The 15,996-nt window shown below is 49.2% G+C and overlaps 8 protein-coding genes across 8 annotated transcripts; 6 read left to right on the forward strand and 2 right to left on the reverse strand.

Moving 5' to 3' along the window:
* Window positions 1–1,308: 1,308 nt before the first annotated feature.
* Window positions 1,309–4,107, reverse strand: CDEST_11829 (uncharacterized protein). Its single transcript, XM_062927985.1, has 8 exons — window positions 3,919–4,107; window positions 3,501–3,758; window positions 3,245–3,441; window positions 2,884–3,178; window positions 2,745–2,829; window positions 2,314–2,678; window positions 2,046–2,256; window positions 1,309–1,992 (listed from the first exon to the last, which is right to left on the reverse strand). Exons 1-8 carry the CDS (start codon window positions 4,007–4,009, stop codon window positions 1,434–1,436), a joined length of 2,061 nt encoding a protein of 686 aa, XP_062784036.1. The 5' UTR covers window positions 4,010–4,107; the 3' UTR covers window positions 1,309–1,433.
* Window positions 4,108–4,539: 432 nt separating this feature from the next.
* Window positions 4,540–4,898, forward strand: CDEST_11830 (uncharacterized protein; the record flags this gene model as incomplete). Its single annotated transcript, XM_062927986.1, has 2 exons — window positions 4,540–4,585; window positions 4,639–4,898. The coding sequence occupies 2 exons, from the start codon at window positions 4,540–4,542 to the stop codon at window positions 4,887–4,889; spliced, it is 297 nt and encodes a 98-aa protein (XP_062784037.1). The 3' UTR covers window positions 4,890–4,898.
* Window position 4,899: 1 nt separating this feature from the next.
* On the forward strand, window positions 4,900–6,744 carry CDEST_11831 (Putative NADP-dependent oxidoreductase domain-containing protein). The gene is made up of 6 exons (XM_062927987.1): window positions 4,900–5,468; window positions 5,525–5,725; window positions 5,811–5,987; window positions 6,045–6,131; window positions 6,180–6,269; window positions 6,343–6,744. Exons 1-6 carry the CDS (start codon window positions 4,962–4,964, stop codon window positions 6,673–6,675), a joined length of 1,395 nt encoding a protein of 464 aa, XP_062784038.1. The 5' UTR covers window positions 4,900–4,961; the 3' UTR covers window positions 6,676–6,744.
* A 562-nt stretch (window positions 6,745–7,306) lies between these two features.
* CDEST_11832 (Putative indoleamine 2,3-dioxygenase) lies at window positions 7,307–8,856 on the reverse strand. Its single transcript, XM_062927988.1, has 2 exons — window positions 8,421–8,856; window positions 7,307–8,365 (listed from the first exon to the last, which is right to left on the reverse strand). Exons 1-2 carry the CDS (start codon window positions 8,742–8,744, stop codon window positions 7,373–7,375), a joined length of 1,317 nt encoding a protein of 438 aa, XP_062784039.1. The 5' UTR covers window positions 8,745–8,856; the 3' UTR covers window positions 7,307–7,372.
* A 288-nt stretch (window positions 8,857–9,144) lies between these two features.
* CDEST_11833 (Putative aminotransferase class V domain, kynureninase, pyridoxal phosphate-dependent transferase) lies at window positions 9,145–11,374 on the forward strand. The gene is made up of 3 exons (XM_062927989.1): window positions 9,145–9,417; window positions 9,499–9,902; window positions 9,955–11,374. The coding sequence occupies exons 1-3, from the start codon at window positions 9,231–9,233 to the stop codon at window positions 10,843–10,845; spliced, it is 1,482 nt and encodes a 493-aa protein (XP_062784040.1). The 5' UTR covers window positions 9,145–9,230; the 3' UTR covers window positions 10,846–11,374.
* Window positions 11,375–11,632: 258 nt separating this feature from the next.
* Window positions 11,633–12,263, forward strand: CDEST_11834 (Putative cardiolipin synthase). Its single transcript, XM_062927990.1, has 2 exons — window positions 11,633–11,900; window positions 11,954–12,263. Exons 1-2 carry the CDS (start codon window positions 11,720–11,722, stop codon window positions 12,103–12,105), a joined length of 333 nt encoding a protein of 110 aa, XP_062784041.1. The 5' UTR covers window positions 11,633–11,719; the 3' UTR covers window positions 12,106–12,263.
* A 292-nt stretch (window positions 12,264–12,555) lies between these two features.
* On the forward strand, window positions 12,556–13,356 carry CDEST_11835 (uncharacterized protein; the record flags this gene model as incomplete). The annotated part of the gene is made up of 2 exons (XM_062927991.1): window positions 12,556–13,031; window positions 13,086–13,356. The coding sequence occupies 2 exons, from the start codon at window positions 12,556–12,558 to the stop codon at window positions 13,354–13,356; spliced, it is 747 nt and encodes a 248-aa protein (XP_062784042.1).
* A 1,527-nt stretch (window positions 13,357–14,883) lies between these two features.
* On the forward strand, window positions 14,884–15,774 carry CDEST_11836 (Putative metallopeptidase, catalytic domain superfamily; the record flags this gene model as incomplete). The annotated part of the gene is made up of 1 exon (XM_062927992.1): window positions 14,884–15,774. The coding sequence occupies one exon, from the start codon at window positions 14,884–14,886 to the stop codon at window positions 15,772–15,774; it is 891 nt and encodes a 296-aa protein (XP_062784043.1).
* Between the last annotated feature and the right edge of the window lie 222 nt (window positions 15,775–15,996).

The following is a 15,996-nucleotide window of genomic DNA, read 5'->3' on the forward strand; positions in this document are numbered from 1 at the left end:
CGGTGAGGCGTAAAAGGGGTGCAAAAGTGCCAAAGCTTAAATGAAATCCGAGCCCACATGAAGTTGCGGGCTTAGCTTCAACCCCTACGTTGAGCACAGGCAAAGGAGGTGAATGTCTGGTCCAATGCGAATACATGTTGAACAAGCTGGTGACCTACCATCGTTTCTTGTATGTCTGTCTTGAATCACGGGCCTGTTGGCGGTCCCTTCCCTTGGGTTACACGGACGAACGAGTCAGCAAGGTTTGTGAAACCCCAGGGAGCTGTCCAGCCTTGACGGCAACGAAACACCACGAATTGACAAAATGCAACCTAGTTATAAAATAGGCAACGCAGTTTCAAACCTATCCGATCATTCAATATAGTAATGAAAGCTTCAACAGCACTCAGTCCTCCATTTCACGCAGCCTGCTAGGTTTCATACGCCACCTAGGCGGCTGGCTTCCCTAGCCCCCTTCAGTGCTAGGTAAACCTGCTGCGGGGTACTAGCAGCCACTAGTAAAGCCTGTCTCATCGACTGCGGCAAGGCTTCAGGTCTACTCTGTAAATCTTGTTGTTTTCTCTGCAGTACTCTGCCTAAGTAGAAGGACACAGTGTCACAACTCCTCTCTCTGCTTTTACATGTAGAGAAACATTCTATTAACCTTTAGCACAGAAAATCTGCTAGAGACCTAAAGTACTATACAGAGTCAGTCTGAAGCTAGTCTCTCCTTGGCGACCACCTCGCACGTGAAGCCTTGCCGCGATTGAGGGGATAGTGGCCTTCATACTTCCACGGCATTGAGGATAGTTATCTTTAGCCCTGTTTGATGTTTCAGGTATGAGTAGTCGTCGTATAAAAATCCAAAAAATTCGGTGACAGTTCAACTAGCACCGACGAGGATAGAATGCGCATGATGAATAAACCATTATTTAGGAGACAAAAGCACGTAGCTAATACGGTTCTTTTTTCAACTCGCTCTGGTACACATTCTAATGGTAAACAGAGTTGTTGGAATGCCGACCGGATTATCGATGAGAAAGCGCGCGACCTGGCTAGGCCAATCAGATCACACGGATCCACCTCCGTTAGAGTGCCCCTGATGCTGGGTACGGGATATCTATTATTCCGGTCCGATCATTGGATCGGCTGCGGTGACTGTCTCCACTTGCGTGAGGCCATCGCGACATTTTTACCATTTCGCTTGCAGTCTCATCTAATAGTCGCCGATACTCTCAGTATGCTGTACTTCCTGTGCCGAGATGACAAGGTTAAAAAAAGGTCAAGCAAAGCACATTGAGAAGGTTGATGCAAGGAATATGTACGACAGGGTTATTTGCCGTAAGCAGTGAATAAAGGGCTTAACTATGTGGCTATTCGTGTTTAGGACGTAAGACCATTGTTATCATCAACGGCTGACTGGGGATTTAAATCTGACACTAGAGTAGCCTTTCTCAAATGTAAGGGCCGAGATCGATATGGCCGTCTCCGTCAAGAAGTTGGAACAAGTTTAGATCGCCAAAACCATGATCATCATGCCTTCCATCAAGCACAGATAGATCCGGGGTTTGCGGCAGGGATGCTGAGAGACCAAGGAACGATGCATCCACATCCGCAAATGGTGGTGAACCGAAGCCTAAGCCCAAGAAGCCGGAAACCGAATTGGTAGGCTTGGTAGCCAATGCCCGGTCAGCGCCTGCAGGCGTAGTCTGGGTGTTAGAGGAAGGACGAGGAGTATGATCAACGTCTGCGCTATCGCGGGGGACAAGGCCGAATAGCTGAGAAGAGCTCTCGGTCCTCTGAATCCGTTCTTGCAACTCCTTCTTTTCCAGGTAGTCGAGAGCGGCATTAAGCAAAGTTTTCGCTATCATCGAATACTGTGCAGCATGAGCATCACTCTTGGCAAAATGCTCAAGCACCATAATGGCGTTGCGGGCGTATTTCTCCAGTATGCGGCCGAAGGACCCAAGAAGTCCTACGCCCAATATGAGAGACGAAGCGAACAGCCATGATCTGAACTTCAGTTAGCCGACGGAAGCGATATCTTATAAAGAGGAAGAACCTACACTATGAGTGGCATATGTCCGTTCAAGTACCCTTTCTCTGTGAGTCCTACTAAGATGTCCACCATGAAACTTGCAGCATCGATGCAGGCATCGGCAAGTTTCGACTTGCCAGACGCAAGTCCTGATTTGCTGACCGAAATACCCACGGAGTTATCAGTCAGGCGTTTGTGCAGCTCATACATCAGGAAAGGTCGTGATACTAAGATGACAGCTGCGGCAAAGTCAACTTCAAATGAGCTCTGCCCCTAATAAATAATGTGGGACTCACCATAATAATAAGAACATAGTACCTGGCAGGCCCCAGTGGTCTTGATAGGGTCGTCCTCTGCAGAGGAAACGGCTACAACATCTTTCAATCTCTGAAGCCAGCGAAGGGACCAGTCTCGTAGCTGTCGTGAGATGCCTTCGGTCAACTGATAAGAAACCTTCCTTCGGGAGTAAACCTCTACGACTATGCCCTCGGTGATCAGAAAGATCTGAGCCGAAGCATTAAGAAGATCGAATGTTTCTTGTCCGCTGTCATCTGAAGCTCGATACGGTACAGTGCAGTCGACATCCGATGTTGCGGGTGGTCGACCCATCGACGTGCTCAAGAAGAGATCCAGTACGCGCAAACTCTTCCATAAGCGATCTCTATAGATCAGTGTTAGTTACTATTATGAGACCACAGTCTGAAAAGGGAACCATTTGGTCTCATACCGCTGTCTGTGTATTTCATGACCAAACCGAGAGTTGATTTCAGTGCGGTGTATCCCGATTGAGTATGCTGCTCTCACGGCAATCCCTAGATGTTGTTTGAGTAGCCATCCCCTTGAAATTTTACATCCTTTTCGCATACCAAAAAATAGAAAAGCGCCGTTCATTTGGCATGACCCAAGCATGTAAAGGGTAACAAGGATGAACGTTTGAATGGTGGGAACATTGATGTTGCCACTGAGGTTGGCCAACGCAATGTTGCGTGCGTATTCGAAATAAGCCGAAGCAACGTCTTCCTCGGAGGACTGATAGCCTATGGCGAGGACAAGATAGAAGGTGGCCGAGGATGCATCCTGCAAGCGGTGCGTTTGTTGAGCCCATGATGCTACCTCATCCACGAGGTGCGCATGGCCGAAAAGATCTACGAGTCCACTGGTCTACATTCACGTTCTGATGGTTATCAACGTCGCTCTGTCAATCGGAAAAATTGAGTTATATCTCACAACTGCATGATAGGTGGATATGGCCTTGGGTATTGTTGCCAGATGCAGACTCGGCTCGCCGTTGCCAGAGTAGTGAGTAGGTGGTCTGAAGGGAGGATTCTCGCTCTGATGTGCAAAGACTTGCGGATCTACGCGTGTATTCACCAGCTGCCGAACGGTCTGGAAGAACGACAGTGGCGCGCAGTCTCCTATGAAGACTGCGGGGGCCGCCGGTTAGATAGGACAGCATCGAAGTGATGGTGAAGATAAAACGTACTCAGTTTTCCTTGGGCATCACACAAGAGACGCGCCTCTCTAGGAACCTCAGTTTCCTCTTCGGCTAGGGGATCGTTTGCAGATCCCGAGTGCCGGGCCTCAGACTCAGACTGATGATGTGTTCCGTTGTGCACAGACGGAGAGGGAGTCCGAGGCGTCGGAGCCGGCGCTCGTCGTCTCTGCTGAGGAGAGTATCTGCAAGTGGAAGGTCGTTGGCGCCTCAAGCAGTAACTGCACGGCAGTTTGCCGTCACACTTGACTGCATCCGAAAGTCAGAACTGTGAACATAGGACGGGTCCAAGTTTGTACAAGTCCATGGCGGAAACCCAAGCAGCACTCCACACTGCCCCGTGTCGTTGTGCCAAGGTTTAGACAATGTAGATATTCCTCAGGGAGCCAGGAATTAATGGGAACAATACCTTTGCGAGCCTTACAGCTGTCGCATGCATTGGCAACTCTTGTGCGGACGTAGGCATGCGGCGATGGCTGCCGCACCGAGACATCCTCCATATTGGTACCGCCGATATCAGCTTGTTGTTCGTGCGGGCATGCGGAAGAGGGAGGATCGGACGCGGAGAGAAAAACCACCAGTGCCGAGGAATGGAAAGTTTTCCGAGGGCGGAACAGACTCAACGCTAGCCTAATTCAGACCCAGCAGTACGACCGACGACGCAACCCTATGACGACAACGTCCTACAGTGATTCCGAAAGCAAATACGTTGACGGAAGCACTGTGCCTCCACCATTACCTGACGTGACCCCTCTTGGCGCTGTCGTTCCGATCCCAGCCAGTCTCCCTCCACTCCAACAAACCGTTTTTTGTTAGCTAGGCCACTTTCGAGCAGTTCGTCAACCTTAGTCGCCTGTTGAATGGGCTCCCGTGACCCGTAATCGCTTTTATCACTCATATTTTACGTGAGCCCAGCCCAGTCGTGCGGGCCTTCTCTCGCATCATGGCCGGACACGTGTGAGTCAATCCCGTGGTGTCAGCGGCCAGTGCCGGGATGTTGTTTCCCCAAAAGCCAAATCTTGACTGACAGATGTACATGACCAGACCCATAATGGATGATGTCCTTATCTCTCAATGTACGCGAAGTAATTCGAATCGAGTTTACCGAGCTAACAAGAGAACTCACAAGTATCTCCTCACTTACTCCGCTCCTCGGTCAGGCTGCTCATCTCCCAAGGGCCGTCGACACGAACCCTTTTCCTGAAACACGTGCAAGCTCGCCTAACTGCAAGTCCCGTCCCGTTCCCAGACAGCCATGCCTTAGTGAGTGATGATGGGGGGCTATCCTCACAAACTCTCGAGTACTTGGCATGGAACCGCTGTCTACTGTCGGCCAAGCTGGCCCAGCAAGCGATAGAAAAGTATGTGGGTGCCGTGTGACAAACTTGAGGTCAGACAACCCCTTGTCGAGAAGTGTTAACATTAAGAAGTCTATCTCAAGTCATACGGGCCATGACCAGGGTCAATGATCAGCATACAAGGTTGTCAAGTGATTTGAGGTCGGCATTGCAGATTATCGATGGCGACATTGTGCAGGCTGTCCAAGCCCTCAAAGAAACAAAGCCAGATCCCCAACCGGATCTAGAGAGACGATTGATAAACTTGATCAAGGAGCTGGGACACTACAAACGTGTCCACGATAAAGGAGACTCCGAAAACTTCGAGTACCCATTCAGACGAGGAGAACGCCAAGTCAATGATGTTTTCAAAGCAATTTTCCCAGAATTGGCACCCCCGCCTGCAAAGTCGCGTACAAAAACGCTCATGATACTGAACATCAACACTCAGTCACATTTTGAAACTTTTGCTTTAGGACCGTATCAGTTTCCGAGGCTTTTGAATGGACTTTGGCAGTTGTCTTCGTCCTCATGGGGCAGCGGAAGTGACAAGAGACAAGAGGAGGAGCTCATTCGACTTGTACAATCCGGGTTTACCGCCGCGGACATGGCAGATCACTATGTTTGTCCAACACCATGCAACGGTGGGGCCCACTGAGCGACTAACAGTCTTGATAGGGCGATGCCGAGCTGGTCTACGCAAACTTTAGGAACCGCTTATCGCCTAGTGTTCGGTCTCAGGTTCTTGCTGCCACAAAATGGTGTGTTTTTACGCCGCCAGCTAAGCCTTTGACCTCCCTGTTTGTACTCGAAAAAGTCAAGGAGCGATATCGAAGACTGGGCGGTCGCGTCGAACTACTGCAGTTCGATTGGTATGATGTAAGTTCTCATTGTTGTTGACCTTGTGTTGATGGTGGGTTCGTTGTGTATATACAAGATGCGTACTAACAGGATCTGTTTCCAGTACTCGTGCAAAGACTATCTTAACATTCTGTTGGAACTGGTCCGCTTAACTGCAATTTACCCTGACCTAGTATCAACCATTGGGCTGTGTAATTTTGACTCCGAGCACACGGTTGAAGTTTGTGAATACCTCATAGCCAAGACAGGCTCTGTTGGGATTGTTTCCAACCAAGTCCAGGTAACATCTTGCCTGTGTCACCAAATTTCTCAGCAAAGACGACTGAGCCGATTCTAGTTTTCTCTCATTGACTCGCGTCCACTTCAACTCATGGTTAATGTCTGCGCAAAATACGGATTAAAGCTACTTACCTATGGCTCGCTCGTAAGCAGTGTGTTGATCAAAAGAACAATCTCTTGCTGACCTCAATAGTGCGGAGGGCTTTTGTCTGCAAAATGGCTTGGCCAAGCTGCACCAGACATTTACTCAGAAACACTACAGTTGACACCGTCACAGCGCAAGGTGAGGAGACAGCGTCGCCTATTTTAGTCCGTAGGTCCGTAGGACACAGGAGCTAGACTGACAAGGTCTTCAGTACCATGACATGATCATGAGTTGGGGAACGTGGCAGGATTTCCAGAGTTTGTTATACGAACTCTCCGCCATAGCTGACGAGCACCGCGTTACCCTAACCAATATTGCGACTCGTTGGATCCTCCAACAACCTTCTGTCGGCGCCCTCATTGTCGGTACTCGTCTGGGAGTATCCAGTCATGTTGACGATAATCTCGCTACATTCGGGTTTACGTTGAATGCATGGGACTTGGACAGAATCGAGGCCCTGGCGCTGGGCATCAGCCGTGGAAAAACACGGCGATTATTCTCAAAGCTTGGTGACTGTGGGACGGAGTATCGGAATGAGAACTAAGGTCGGAATCCCCTAATTAGCCGAAGGAAAATACGTTGTAACGTCTTGCAAGTCTACCTTACTCCAGGTAGACGAATGTCTGGTATCTGTCACAGATGCTGTCGTGATGGGATTCTCACGCCGTGGGGTTCTCACTCATGATTCACTTAAATGATGAACCCCGAGAGTGCGGGAAAGGCAACAATCGTCCTGGTTACTCCAGAATCCTTACGCAGCCATGGGTTCCCTTTCATCATTGCATCCTGTAAATTCGATTCTTGTAGTACCACAGTGCAGCGCATAAGAGCTATGCTACAGACTTAGTACTGACTGGTCGGTGTGCGGTGCCATTGACTACAAAACAACAGTACTAATGGTCATTCCCGCTGGCAAGCTTACTGCCACACTATTCTGCATACCACAGGCAGGCGCAGGTGGTGCATGTCACAACCCCGAAGCCAAGCGGCGCCAATTCTTGACTGAGACTAGTAGATGCGAACGATCCGAGATCCGAGAGGCTGTTCCGTGAACGGATAAGCAATGCGGATGCAACTTTCCCCATTAGTGGAGCCGCTTTCATGTGTATGGAACAGCGAGGTTACCCCCGGAAGGCAATTGGTCAACTCCCCTGCATTAGTTGGTATTCGTCTAAACTTGCCATGTCAATGATATGACATCGACGGGCTCTATGGATATCATGAATCGTAGCATCGGATCTTCAGTTCCGTGTGTCTCTCCCAAACTGACCTGCCTGCAAGGTCTCATCCCTGGTCTGCTTCAGGAACGGCATCAATGCTGTGCCTCCCGTGCCAGTGAGCTGCTCGTCCTTGACAGCAGACGTGCTCGCCAAGTCAACCTTGGCGCCGCCATACGACTTCTTTGATGGAAGAACGATGTAGCGGGTGACAATCTGCAAGTGTTTGTTCCTGAACTCTGTCATGGTCCTGGTCGCAACTTGATATGCCTCCCGGAACCTGTCCTGCTCCGCTGTAGAACTCGGCAATCTGGCAAACTCGCGAATGCTACCCATGCGAGAAACATGCTCGAGGAAGCGCTTGTGCGGACCTGGCATGTAGCTGCGGACTTCTTCGTGAAAGGCTGGCGCTTTTGCCGGACTAGGCGCACTTTTGCTGGCGTGCGGATTGCTGTTTCCTTCCGATGTGTGCTCGACACCCAACACAATGTCGAGGAATTGGATGAGGGAACTTTGGCCGTTACTGCCCCCACGAAGTTGCTGCCAGCTGCCGCGACCATTGCCCTCGTCGTAGAAAATTCCGTTGGGGAGACCAGCGGCAGCCATATTCTTGCTGCCCGCTAGAAACGGACGGATCTCATAGAAGAAAACCATTGGGTCGCAATGTTCGTACATACGCTCCAGAAGCGCCCCGATCTTTCGAATGTTGGCAGACAAATCGTCAAGTGCGCGTGTGATAGTACCGTAGTCTCTGCTCTTGATGGATTCTAACGCGTTGAGCATATCAGTGATGATGCGAGCACCCTGCGCCTCCATGGCTACCGAAACAAGGTAGAACCAAGCCTCATCTTTGGTCCCAGTGAAGGTGTGAAGGGACTCTAACGACTCCAAGTCGGTAAAATCATCGGTGGTTGACAAGAAATTCCACAGGTTCAGGCCAGCGTATGTTGCAACGGGGGGAACTTCGAGGTGTTGTGAAACGCGGAGAAGGGGTACTGATATGGCTGGCGGCAAGACCTGTACGGGATGTGAGTAAGTGAAGTTTTCGGTCTGGAAGTGATTTGCCTCTTACCTCTTCGGCCTTTTCTCCTCCCCAGACATAGGCATGCGTTAGAAAAACCAGGATGACATACGCCCGTCGCCATTCCGCTTCATCCTGTAGCTTGTCCGCCGACAGTACAGGAAGAGCATCCACGTCCCTCCGCAATCTTCCAGCTTTGAGAAGCTCTGGAAGATGTTGGATAATCTTTTCCCATGGTGCGAAGTATGGATCGGGAAGTTCTTTGAGGGGTGCGTCGGCGGGAAGGAAACCGTTTGGGGTGATGGCATATTTCCTCAATGGAAAGACATCGGGCTGCGCCAGTTCGGCGGATATAGGTAGAGCGTGGGGCGACATTGGGGCGGAATTTAGCGTTGTAAAAACAAACCAGAGCAAAAATAACTGAACGATGCTTTGGAAGTGTGACAAAAGCTTCAATAAAAGATTTGAATCGATGGGTAAGTCAAAGATGAAACCAGGCGAGTCAGGATACTTAGAGATGAAGAAGTACTTCTCACCAAGCCCGTCACAATTCCATTCTTCCGCGTCACCCGCTGACTCTGTCCGAGAGATCTCTTGTTGTTCCGCAATGCACGTGGGCCAAGCCGAAAGCCGTCGATCGGCTGCGGCTACATGCGGAAGCGCTAAGGCTTAGACGGAAGCGGATCACGGATGCTGGTGGGGCCGCGAATGGAATGGTGATGCACGCTATCTCCAGCCCGGAGAGGAGGCGTCGGGTACAAAGACGAAAGAAATGCCCAGGCTCTTCAGATCATTGTGCAATAGTTGAGGATTACCGATTCATCAATCACGCTCTGAGGGTTATTTCTCGTACGATTCAAAATGGAGTTCACCGCCTTCGCAGAACAAATCCGATCCGGCCGCACGGCTAAGTTTCCCGCAAACGCGAATACCTTGGAGTTTGCCCAGCAACTTGACGCCCAGGATAGTCTCGGACACCTCCGCGACGAGTTCATCATTCCAACGAAGGGTTCTTTGAAGAAGAAGTCTCTGAACGGCACGCTCCCTGGTAAGCTTTTCACAAGAATTGCCACACCAGGCATATTCATCCTCTTTTGCGCATTTCAACGTTCGCTGACTGGTGAGAAAGATAAACAAAACCTCAATGGCCACGCCAACGGCGTCAACGGTACCAATGGCGCCAATGGCTCGCTAGAGGACGACGAAACGCCCTCAGTCTACTTTTGCGGAAACTCACTTGGAGTTCCGCCCAAAGCGGTGAAAGAGTACATCCACGCTCAACTGGAGACATGGGCTTCGATTGGTGTCAATGGCCACTTTCAAGGACTTGACAACTCGCCACTGGTTTGCTGGCAAGATATGGCTGAGGATGTCGCCAAAAAGAGTGCGCACATTGTTGGCGCCTTGCCCGAGGAGGTTGTTATGATGAACACCTTGACTGCCAACTTGCATTTCTTGATGGCCAGCTTCTACCGGCCGACAGAAAAGAAGCACAAAATCATTTTGGAATGGAGGCCTTTTCCAAGTGACCATGTGAGTTTTGACAGCTGCGGCATCCGTGTGGATCTTTTGCTAACGTGAGAAGTACGCCATCGAGTCGCAGATTCAATGGCACGGCTTGGACCCAGCCAAGTCTATGGTCCAGATCCAACCCGACGAAAACTTCTACATCTCTACGGATTTGATCTTGAAGACTATTGATGAGCACGCGGAAGAAACAGCCCTGATCCTGCTCCCGGGAATCCAATACTATAGCGGACAACTCTTCGACATGCCTCGCATCACTGAGTATGCGCAATCCAAGGGCATAGTCGTTGGCTGGGATCTTGCTCACGCTGCCGGAAACGTTGAGTTGAAGCTCCATGACTGGAACGTCGACTTTGCCGCGTGGTGCACCTACAAGTACCAAAACGCAGGACCGGGATCCATGGCCGGAGCGTTTGTGCACGAACGGCACGGAAAGGTCGACACCAGCGAAGGGAAACCAAAGTTCCGGCACAGGCTCACTGGCTGGTATGGAGGCGACAAGTCTGTGCGTTTCAACATGGACAACAACTTTCTCCCTACCGTTGGGGCTGGCGGCTTCCAAGTCTCAAACCCTTCAGCAATTGACCTGGCATCGCTTTCAGGCGCTTTGTCGGTTTTCAGCAAGACGAACATGACCGAGTTGAGAACGAAGTCCCTCGTTCTAACCGCGTACGCAGAGCACTTGCTTGACACCATCTTGGCAACAGAAGCCGGAGACGAGCCACCATTTCGAGTGCTGACTCCAAGGAATGCAAATGAACGCGGCGCTCAGTTGAGTGTACTCTTGAAGGATGGTCTGTTGGAGCGTGTTACAGAGTGGTTCGTAGAGGCTGGAATTGTTTGTGACAAACGGAAACCGGGAGTCATCCGTGTCGCGCCAGTACCGCTGTACTGTACATTCCAAGATGTATGGAAGTTCATGGACACCCTTAGAAAGGCGATTGCCTAATTAATGTAGGGGAAGAAGAGCGTCGTCAGTTGTTGATAGATAATGTATCATGTAATGTCAATGTTCCACCTTTAAGAAAACATTTGCTTATAGACCGTTTGATCTCGTATGACACATTGGTATGCAGCTGGGTCATGCCTCAGAACCCCTTCCCCCACGTCAAGTCAGGATTCGCCGCCCGAGACCTGTATCCTCCCTATTCAACATCCTCCACCCATACGTACTAGGCTGCTGGCGTAAAAGTAGTTGGCAATACCCCAGGCCCCGAAAACTTTTTCTTAGGGCAGGTGCGCAAATAGTCGGGAGAGGTGGCTTGTCATCCTTCCAGTTACCGGGTGCAGAGTCGAAAGCCGTCCTGGCCCGAAGGTGTTTTGCAGTAATCTACATTAGAACCAGCGCGACTATGGCGCCTTGGAAGTCACCTGAAGAGCATCCTTCTAAGCTAGCTGGCTCTGATTCAAATTGGTAACAAAAGGTTGGTACCAGAAAACGATCTGCAGCATCGTTGCCGTGTCTTACGATGCGGATTGAGAAACGCAATGTCAAAAGACTCAACGGACAAAAGGTCATCGGGGCTTTGTCCACAAGTAGCCCGTCACCGGTCAATAGGTCAGCACAGCGCTTCGCTGGCTTAGCTGCCCGAAGGATCTCGATTAACCCTTCTAGGCATAGCGCACAGGAAGCATGGGTCAGACGACACAATAAACTGACGTCACCTCAATCACAGCGTCGCCAGTATTAATCCTGCCCGCCTCCCGGCTTCTCCTGTCGGTCGTCGTAATGACACCACTACTCTTGACGACCATCCTAAATACTCGCCGTTGCATACGCTCAACATATTTCAACTACACAAAATCATCAGCACGACGGCATCATGACGCAGAACGCACTAGTAACAAACTTCCTACTGCAGCTATGCTTCGCTATGCTGGCTGTTGCAGCACCTGCTTCTGATCCCACGGTGGCGGCTACAGCATACGGCAACACCTGGCAGTATGGTACTGGTGGCGGTATTCTTGGCTTCGTTGTGCTCGTGTTGGACATTATTGTCTTCAGTATGTTCCTCCCCCTTGCCAAATTCCTCGTGCTAACCACTCTCCGCGCCCAGTCGAGGTTCTCAAGTCCGACCGCCCCGTTAGCCACAAGGTGCTCTGGTGTCTTGTCGTGTTCCTATTCCCGATTGTTGGCATGGTTATCTATTGGCTGTTTTCAAACCGTGCTGCCCATAACTCGCGGGCTGGATATGAATCTATTGCGTAAAGCACATTAAAATGGAATTAGACCCTTACGCAGAGCTCGGCTACAGGCTGCGACTGGCAAGAATAACAGCAAGTGTAAAAGCTTGCTCTTCATTTCGAATCACGTCGAAACCTGGCTACCTACATAGTTCTAAGTAACCCTAAGCTGTTTACATCACGGGCCGCGTCTCCATTCCGTTTCGCATCCGTCCAAGCGCTGACTTCACCACTGAATAAGCCTTTTGTGTGGCTTCAACACGGGACGAGCATCGGTCATTGACGTGTTTCTGAAACGAGCGTGGCTATGTGGGGACGTGGCAGAAGAAAATTGATAAGAGCGTAGAGCACCTCAGGAAATCCATCTCGTTGAAGCCAAGTGATCTTTCGACAATTCTGATTGCTTTTATGAACACACCTCTTGTCAAGGTTAGAAGTCCTTTCAATACGAAGAGAAAAATCCTTAAGCAACAATATGGCGTTAGAACCGGAAGACCAACAACCTTTTCTGGGCTTTTGGGATCATCTCAATGTACGAAATTCCCTGGGAAATAGTGAGGCCGAACATTGCGGTCCTTGCTGTGAACCATCGGCAAAGGTGTCACGAAAAAGCAAGCTCTTGAGAGACGCTCTTGTATTTCTTGCGACTTCGTTGATCTGGGCTGGCTTGTTCTACCTTCTGGCGTCAAATCAACCTAACAGCACCATGGGAAACTTTCCGGAGGTAAAAAATCACGGTGGCAAGAGCCTAACACAGAGTGACTATCTTCCCGCATCTCATAACATCACATCAAACGCCAAGTACATCTCATGCGGTTCATCGATAGCCGAGGCGAAGAAAAGTGGGTGCAGGTACGCTACTCTATTGAACTACTGGGTTCCTTCTCAATGCTTCGACCAAGAGTTTGAGACGGAATACCAGGATGACGATAGCTGGACTGCATTTGAGGAGTGAGTAGCATATCCTTTAGAAAATGAGGGGAGATACTCATGGCCATTATGCAGCAAAGCCTTAACTCAGAGCATCGCCCCAGAAGCCATGGGCGATCAAGAGGTCTACTACACTTCCATTCGAGACCACTTGAACCACTGCTCTATGCTTTGGAAAAAGCAATTCTGGACATTGTTTGAGGACCGCACTGCGTTTGACGGGGTGATTGTGAATTCATTCCACACAGAGCATTGTGCTGAGTTTCTAAAGGACATGTATGGTTCAAATCGGACCGAACCGACACTCGTAAGAGTTGGCTTTTCAGGATGCTGGGTTCGAGAATAGATTTGCTAGGATTAAAAGTAGACGTAATCCCAAACAAACTACCAGACAGTGAAATAAATAGCAGAACGCTATTGTAACTAGTCTTGATCGCTGATGACCTATAATGGAGATGGGGCTGAATGTTCTAGGAGAATACTGTGCTAGAACCGGACCTTTTAGGGACATTGTAGGAGAGTTGTTTATTTCATCTAGTAACATCTTACAAGCAGGTAGCCTATTTTGTTTAGTGGAAACTGCAACTATCTTTTCTAGAACAATACTGCAAGGAGAAACGTACTCCTAGGCTAGTAGGCTGCTAGAAGTACTGCAGATATCAGCAAAACCTAAACTTAAAGGGGGGTAAGTATAGGAGTGGACAGAAAATACCTAGCAGGGAGCTTTTACTTTCGCTGGATACCATCGTACAGTCGACAATGTAAACCCTGGAAGCACTGCAAAGATTAGCTGCGTAGGCAGTTAGCAGACTAACCAGACTAGCACTAAAGATAGCAACAGTTTCTTCAGCCTAGAAGTACGTAAGGATATACTAGCTGGTAGTTAACTCCATTTGCAATCAACCATAGCGACAACTGCAGGTATCCTTAGGTAAGGATTAGAAGGGGAAAAGCTACATGTCTGGCTTGCTATTGACTTAAATCATGTTACATCCCCCTGGCCGCCCCATTCTCAGCGTTGCAGCTTTCATAGTAGGCCTAGATAGGTGTACCTTGCAGCCATTCTGTCAGGGCCGGACGGTCGGGTCGTAATACTAAGGCAATAGGGTGCAGAACAGGAGACACAGGCCGTATGTAGGGGTCACCGGAAGGGCACTGGTGGCCCACTAGTTCCTCAACGAACGGGGCTGGAGGATCATTTACCCGCGAAGGGAACGTTGCGTGGGAAAGGCGAGCACACCTCCCACCGGCATAGGGGGAGCGGGTCGAAATAACACAACCAACTGACCCCTACCTGCCCATCAGTGAACCTACCACTCTGTGCGAACCCAGCCTGTAACACATTCATTGCATGTGTGATCCTAGTTGCAGTATCCAGGAGAGCCCAGCTAGTAGAGTTTCTTGTCCTGCTTATTTAGGATCACTAATCATTTACAGAATGACTTGTATTTCTTATTTTGTCTATTGATGTACAGGCATGAAGACAGCTGTACCTTGCAGCTATTTATTGCATGTGTAATGCTAGTTGCAATGTCTAGGAGGGCCCAGCCAGCAGAGTTCTCTGTCCTGCTCATCCAGCATCACTAATCATTTACCGAATGGCCTATGTTTCTTATATTAGTCTAGTAATCTACAAGCATGATAAACAATAGATATTTCATTACGGACATACCGAAAAAGGGGAACCAAAGTTTCAAAATAATGCAAAAGGTTGAAAATAGATAGCTACAAGATAAGACATCATTATAAAAGCCAGCTGCACAAAAGACAGCAAGGAGCGTATATTTTCAACTAGCAACCTCGTTACTTATTATCAGCCCCCTAAGCAGAAGACGTAATTCGCTAGTACACATTCTTTATTTCCCTTTTTATAATGCTGATTCTTTTCCTACTCCAATGTTTGTTATTCTGTTCTCAAACTGGGTATGCCCAGAGCAAACTCGAACCACGCAAATTTGGGAACTTTAAAGGATGTAGCGAAAGAGAGGTCGCTATTCTTCGTGAAGAGATGGCCCTCGCCAAGCAAGCAGCTACGTTTGCAGCGCGTTACCTCACCGCATACCCCTATTTCTGGGCGTTCCAAACCCCAGAGCACCCTTTTTTTCAGGGAAAAAACTTCGAACAAGCTGCTAGCGAGCTCTTTGCTCGCATGGCTCAGTCCCTTGAGGCTGGCAACTTCAACATCGAATGCCACAGCGATCTTTGCGAAAGTTTTGATGACGACGACCAGCCCTTAGCATCAACAGATCAGCCGGCTCCATCGCAAGAGAACAGGAACCCTAAAGCTGTTATGGCCTTCTGCGAGCCCTTTTTCGATAATGATTCGCAGAAAGAGTCATATGAGGCACCAACCAGACGACGACTAGAGCAGTTTAGGGGGAACCCTGAGGACAATAACGTTGTCAATCTAGCCTCCCTTAAATCGACAAAAAGCCAAACGATCCTGCACGAACTTTCGCATACTACCTTTGTAGGCTGGCCAGTTTTAAAGATCCTTAGTCAAGCAGGCAGAACTGATGAGTGGTGGATGATGAGTGACTGGGCCTACGGCCCAGTAGATTGTTATAAACTTGCTCGAGGTGTTTTCAACCACAACCAGGGAACAACACCAAGCGAAGAAGACTTATTTAGAGGGGCATTTAGGGCGGCTGACAACGCAGAAAGCTGGGGCCTTATTGCTATAGCTATGTTATTTTCAAACCAGTTAGGGAATAGGCAAATCCCTATCCCAGGCATCCCAAACCGTGCGTGGGGAGGTAATTAGGATAGTTGTAGAAATATTAATAGGTTAAAGTAGAATTAATACTACTCTTGGCGTGCAAGGTTTTCTTAAATAATACCTGTTTATGCAGCAATAAAGTTAAGGATAACAGTGCTTAGAATATATATATTAAAGACGCACATCTACTTTATAGATCCAGGGTAAAGAAAAGAGGTGCTCCTTTAACCTAGTGCAGCTATATATCTGTAATAGATATTAATAAAC

Source organism: Colletotrichum destructivum, chromosome 7 (assembly GCF_034447905.1).
Source record: "Colletotrichum destructivum chromosome 7, complete sequence".
Lineage (NCBI taxonomy): Eukaryota > Fungi > Ascomycota > Sordariomycetes > Glomerellales > Glomerellaceae > Colletotrichum > Colletotrichum destructivum.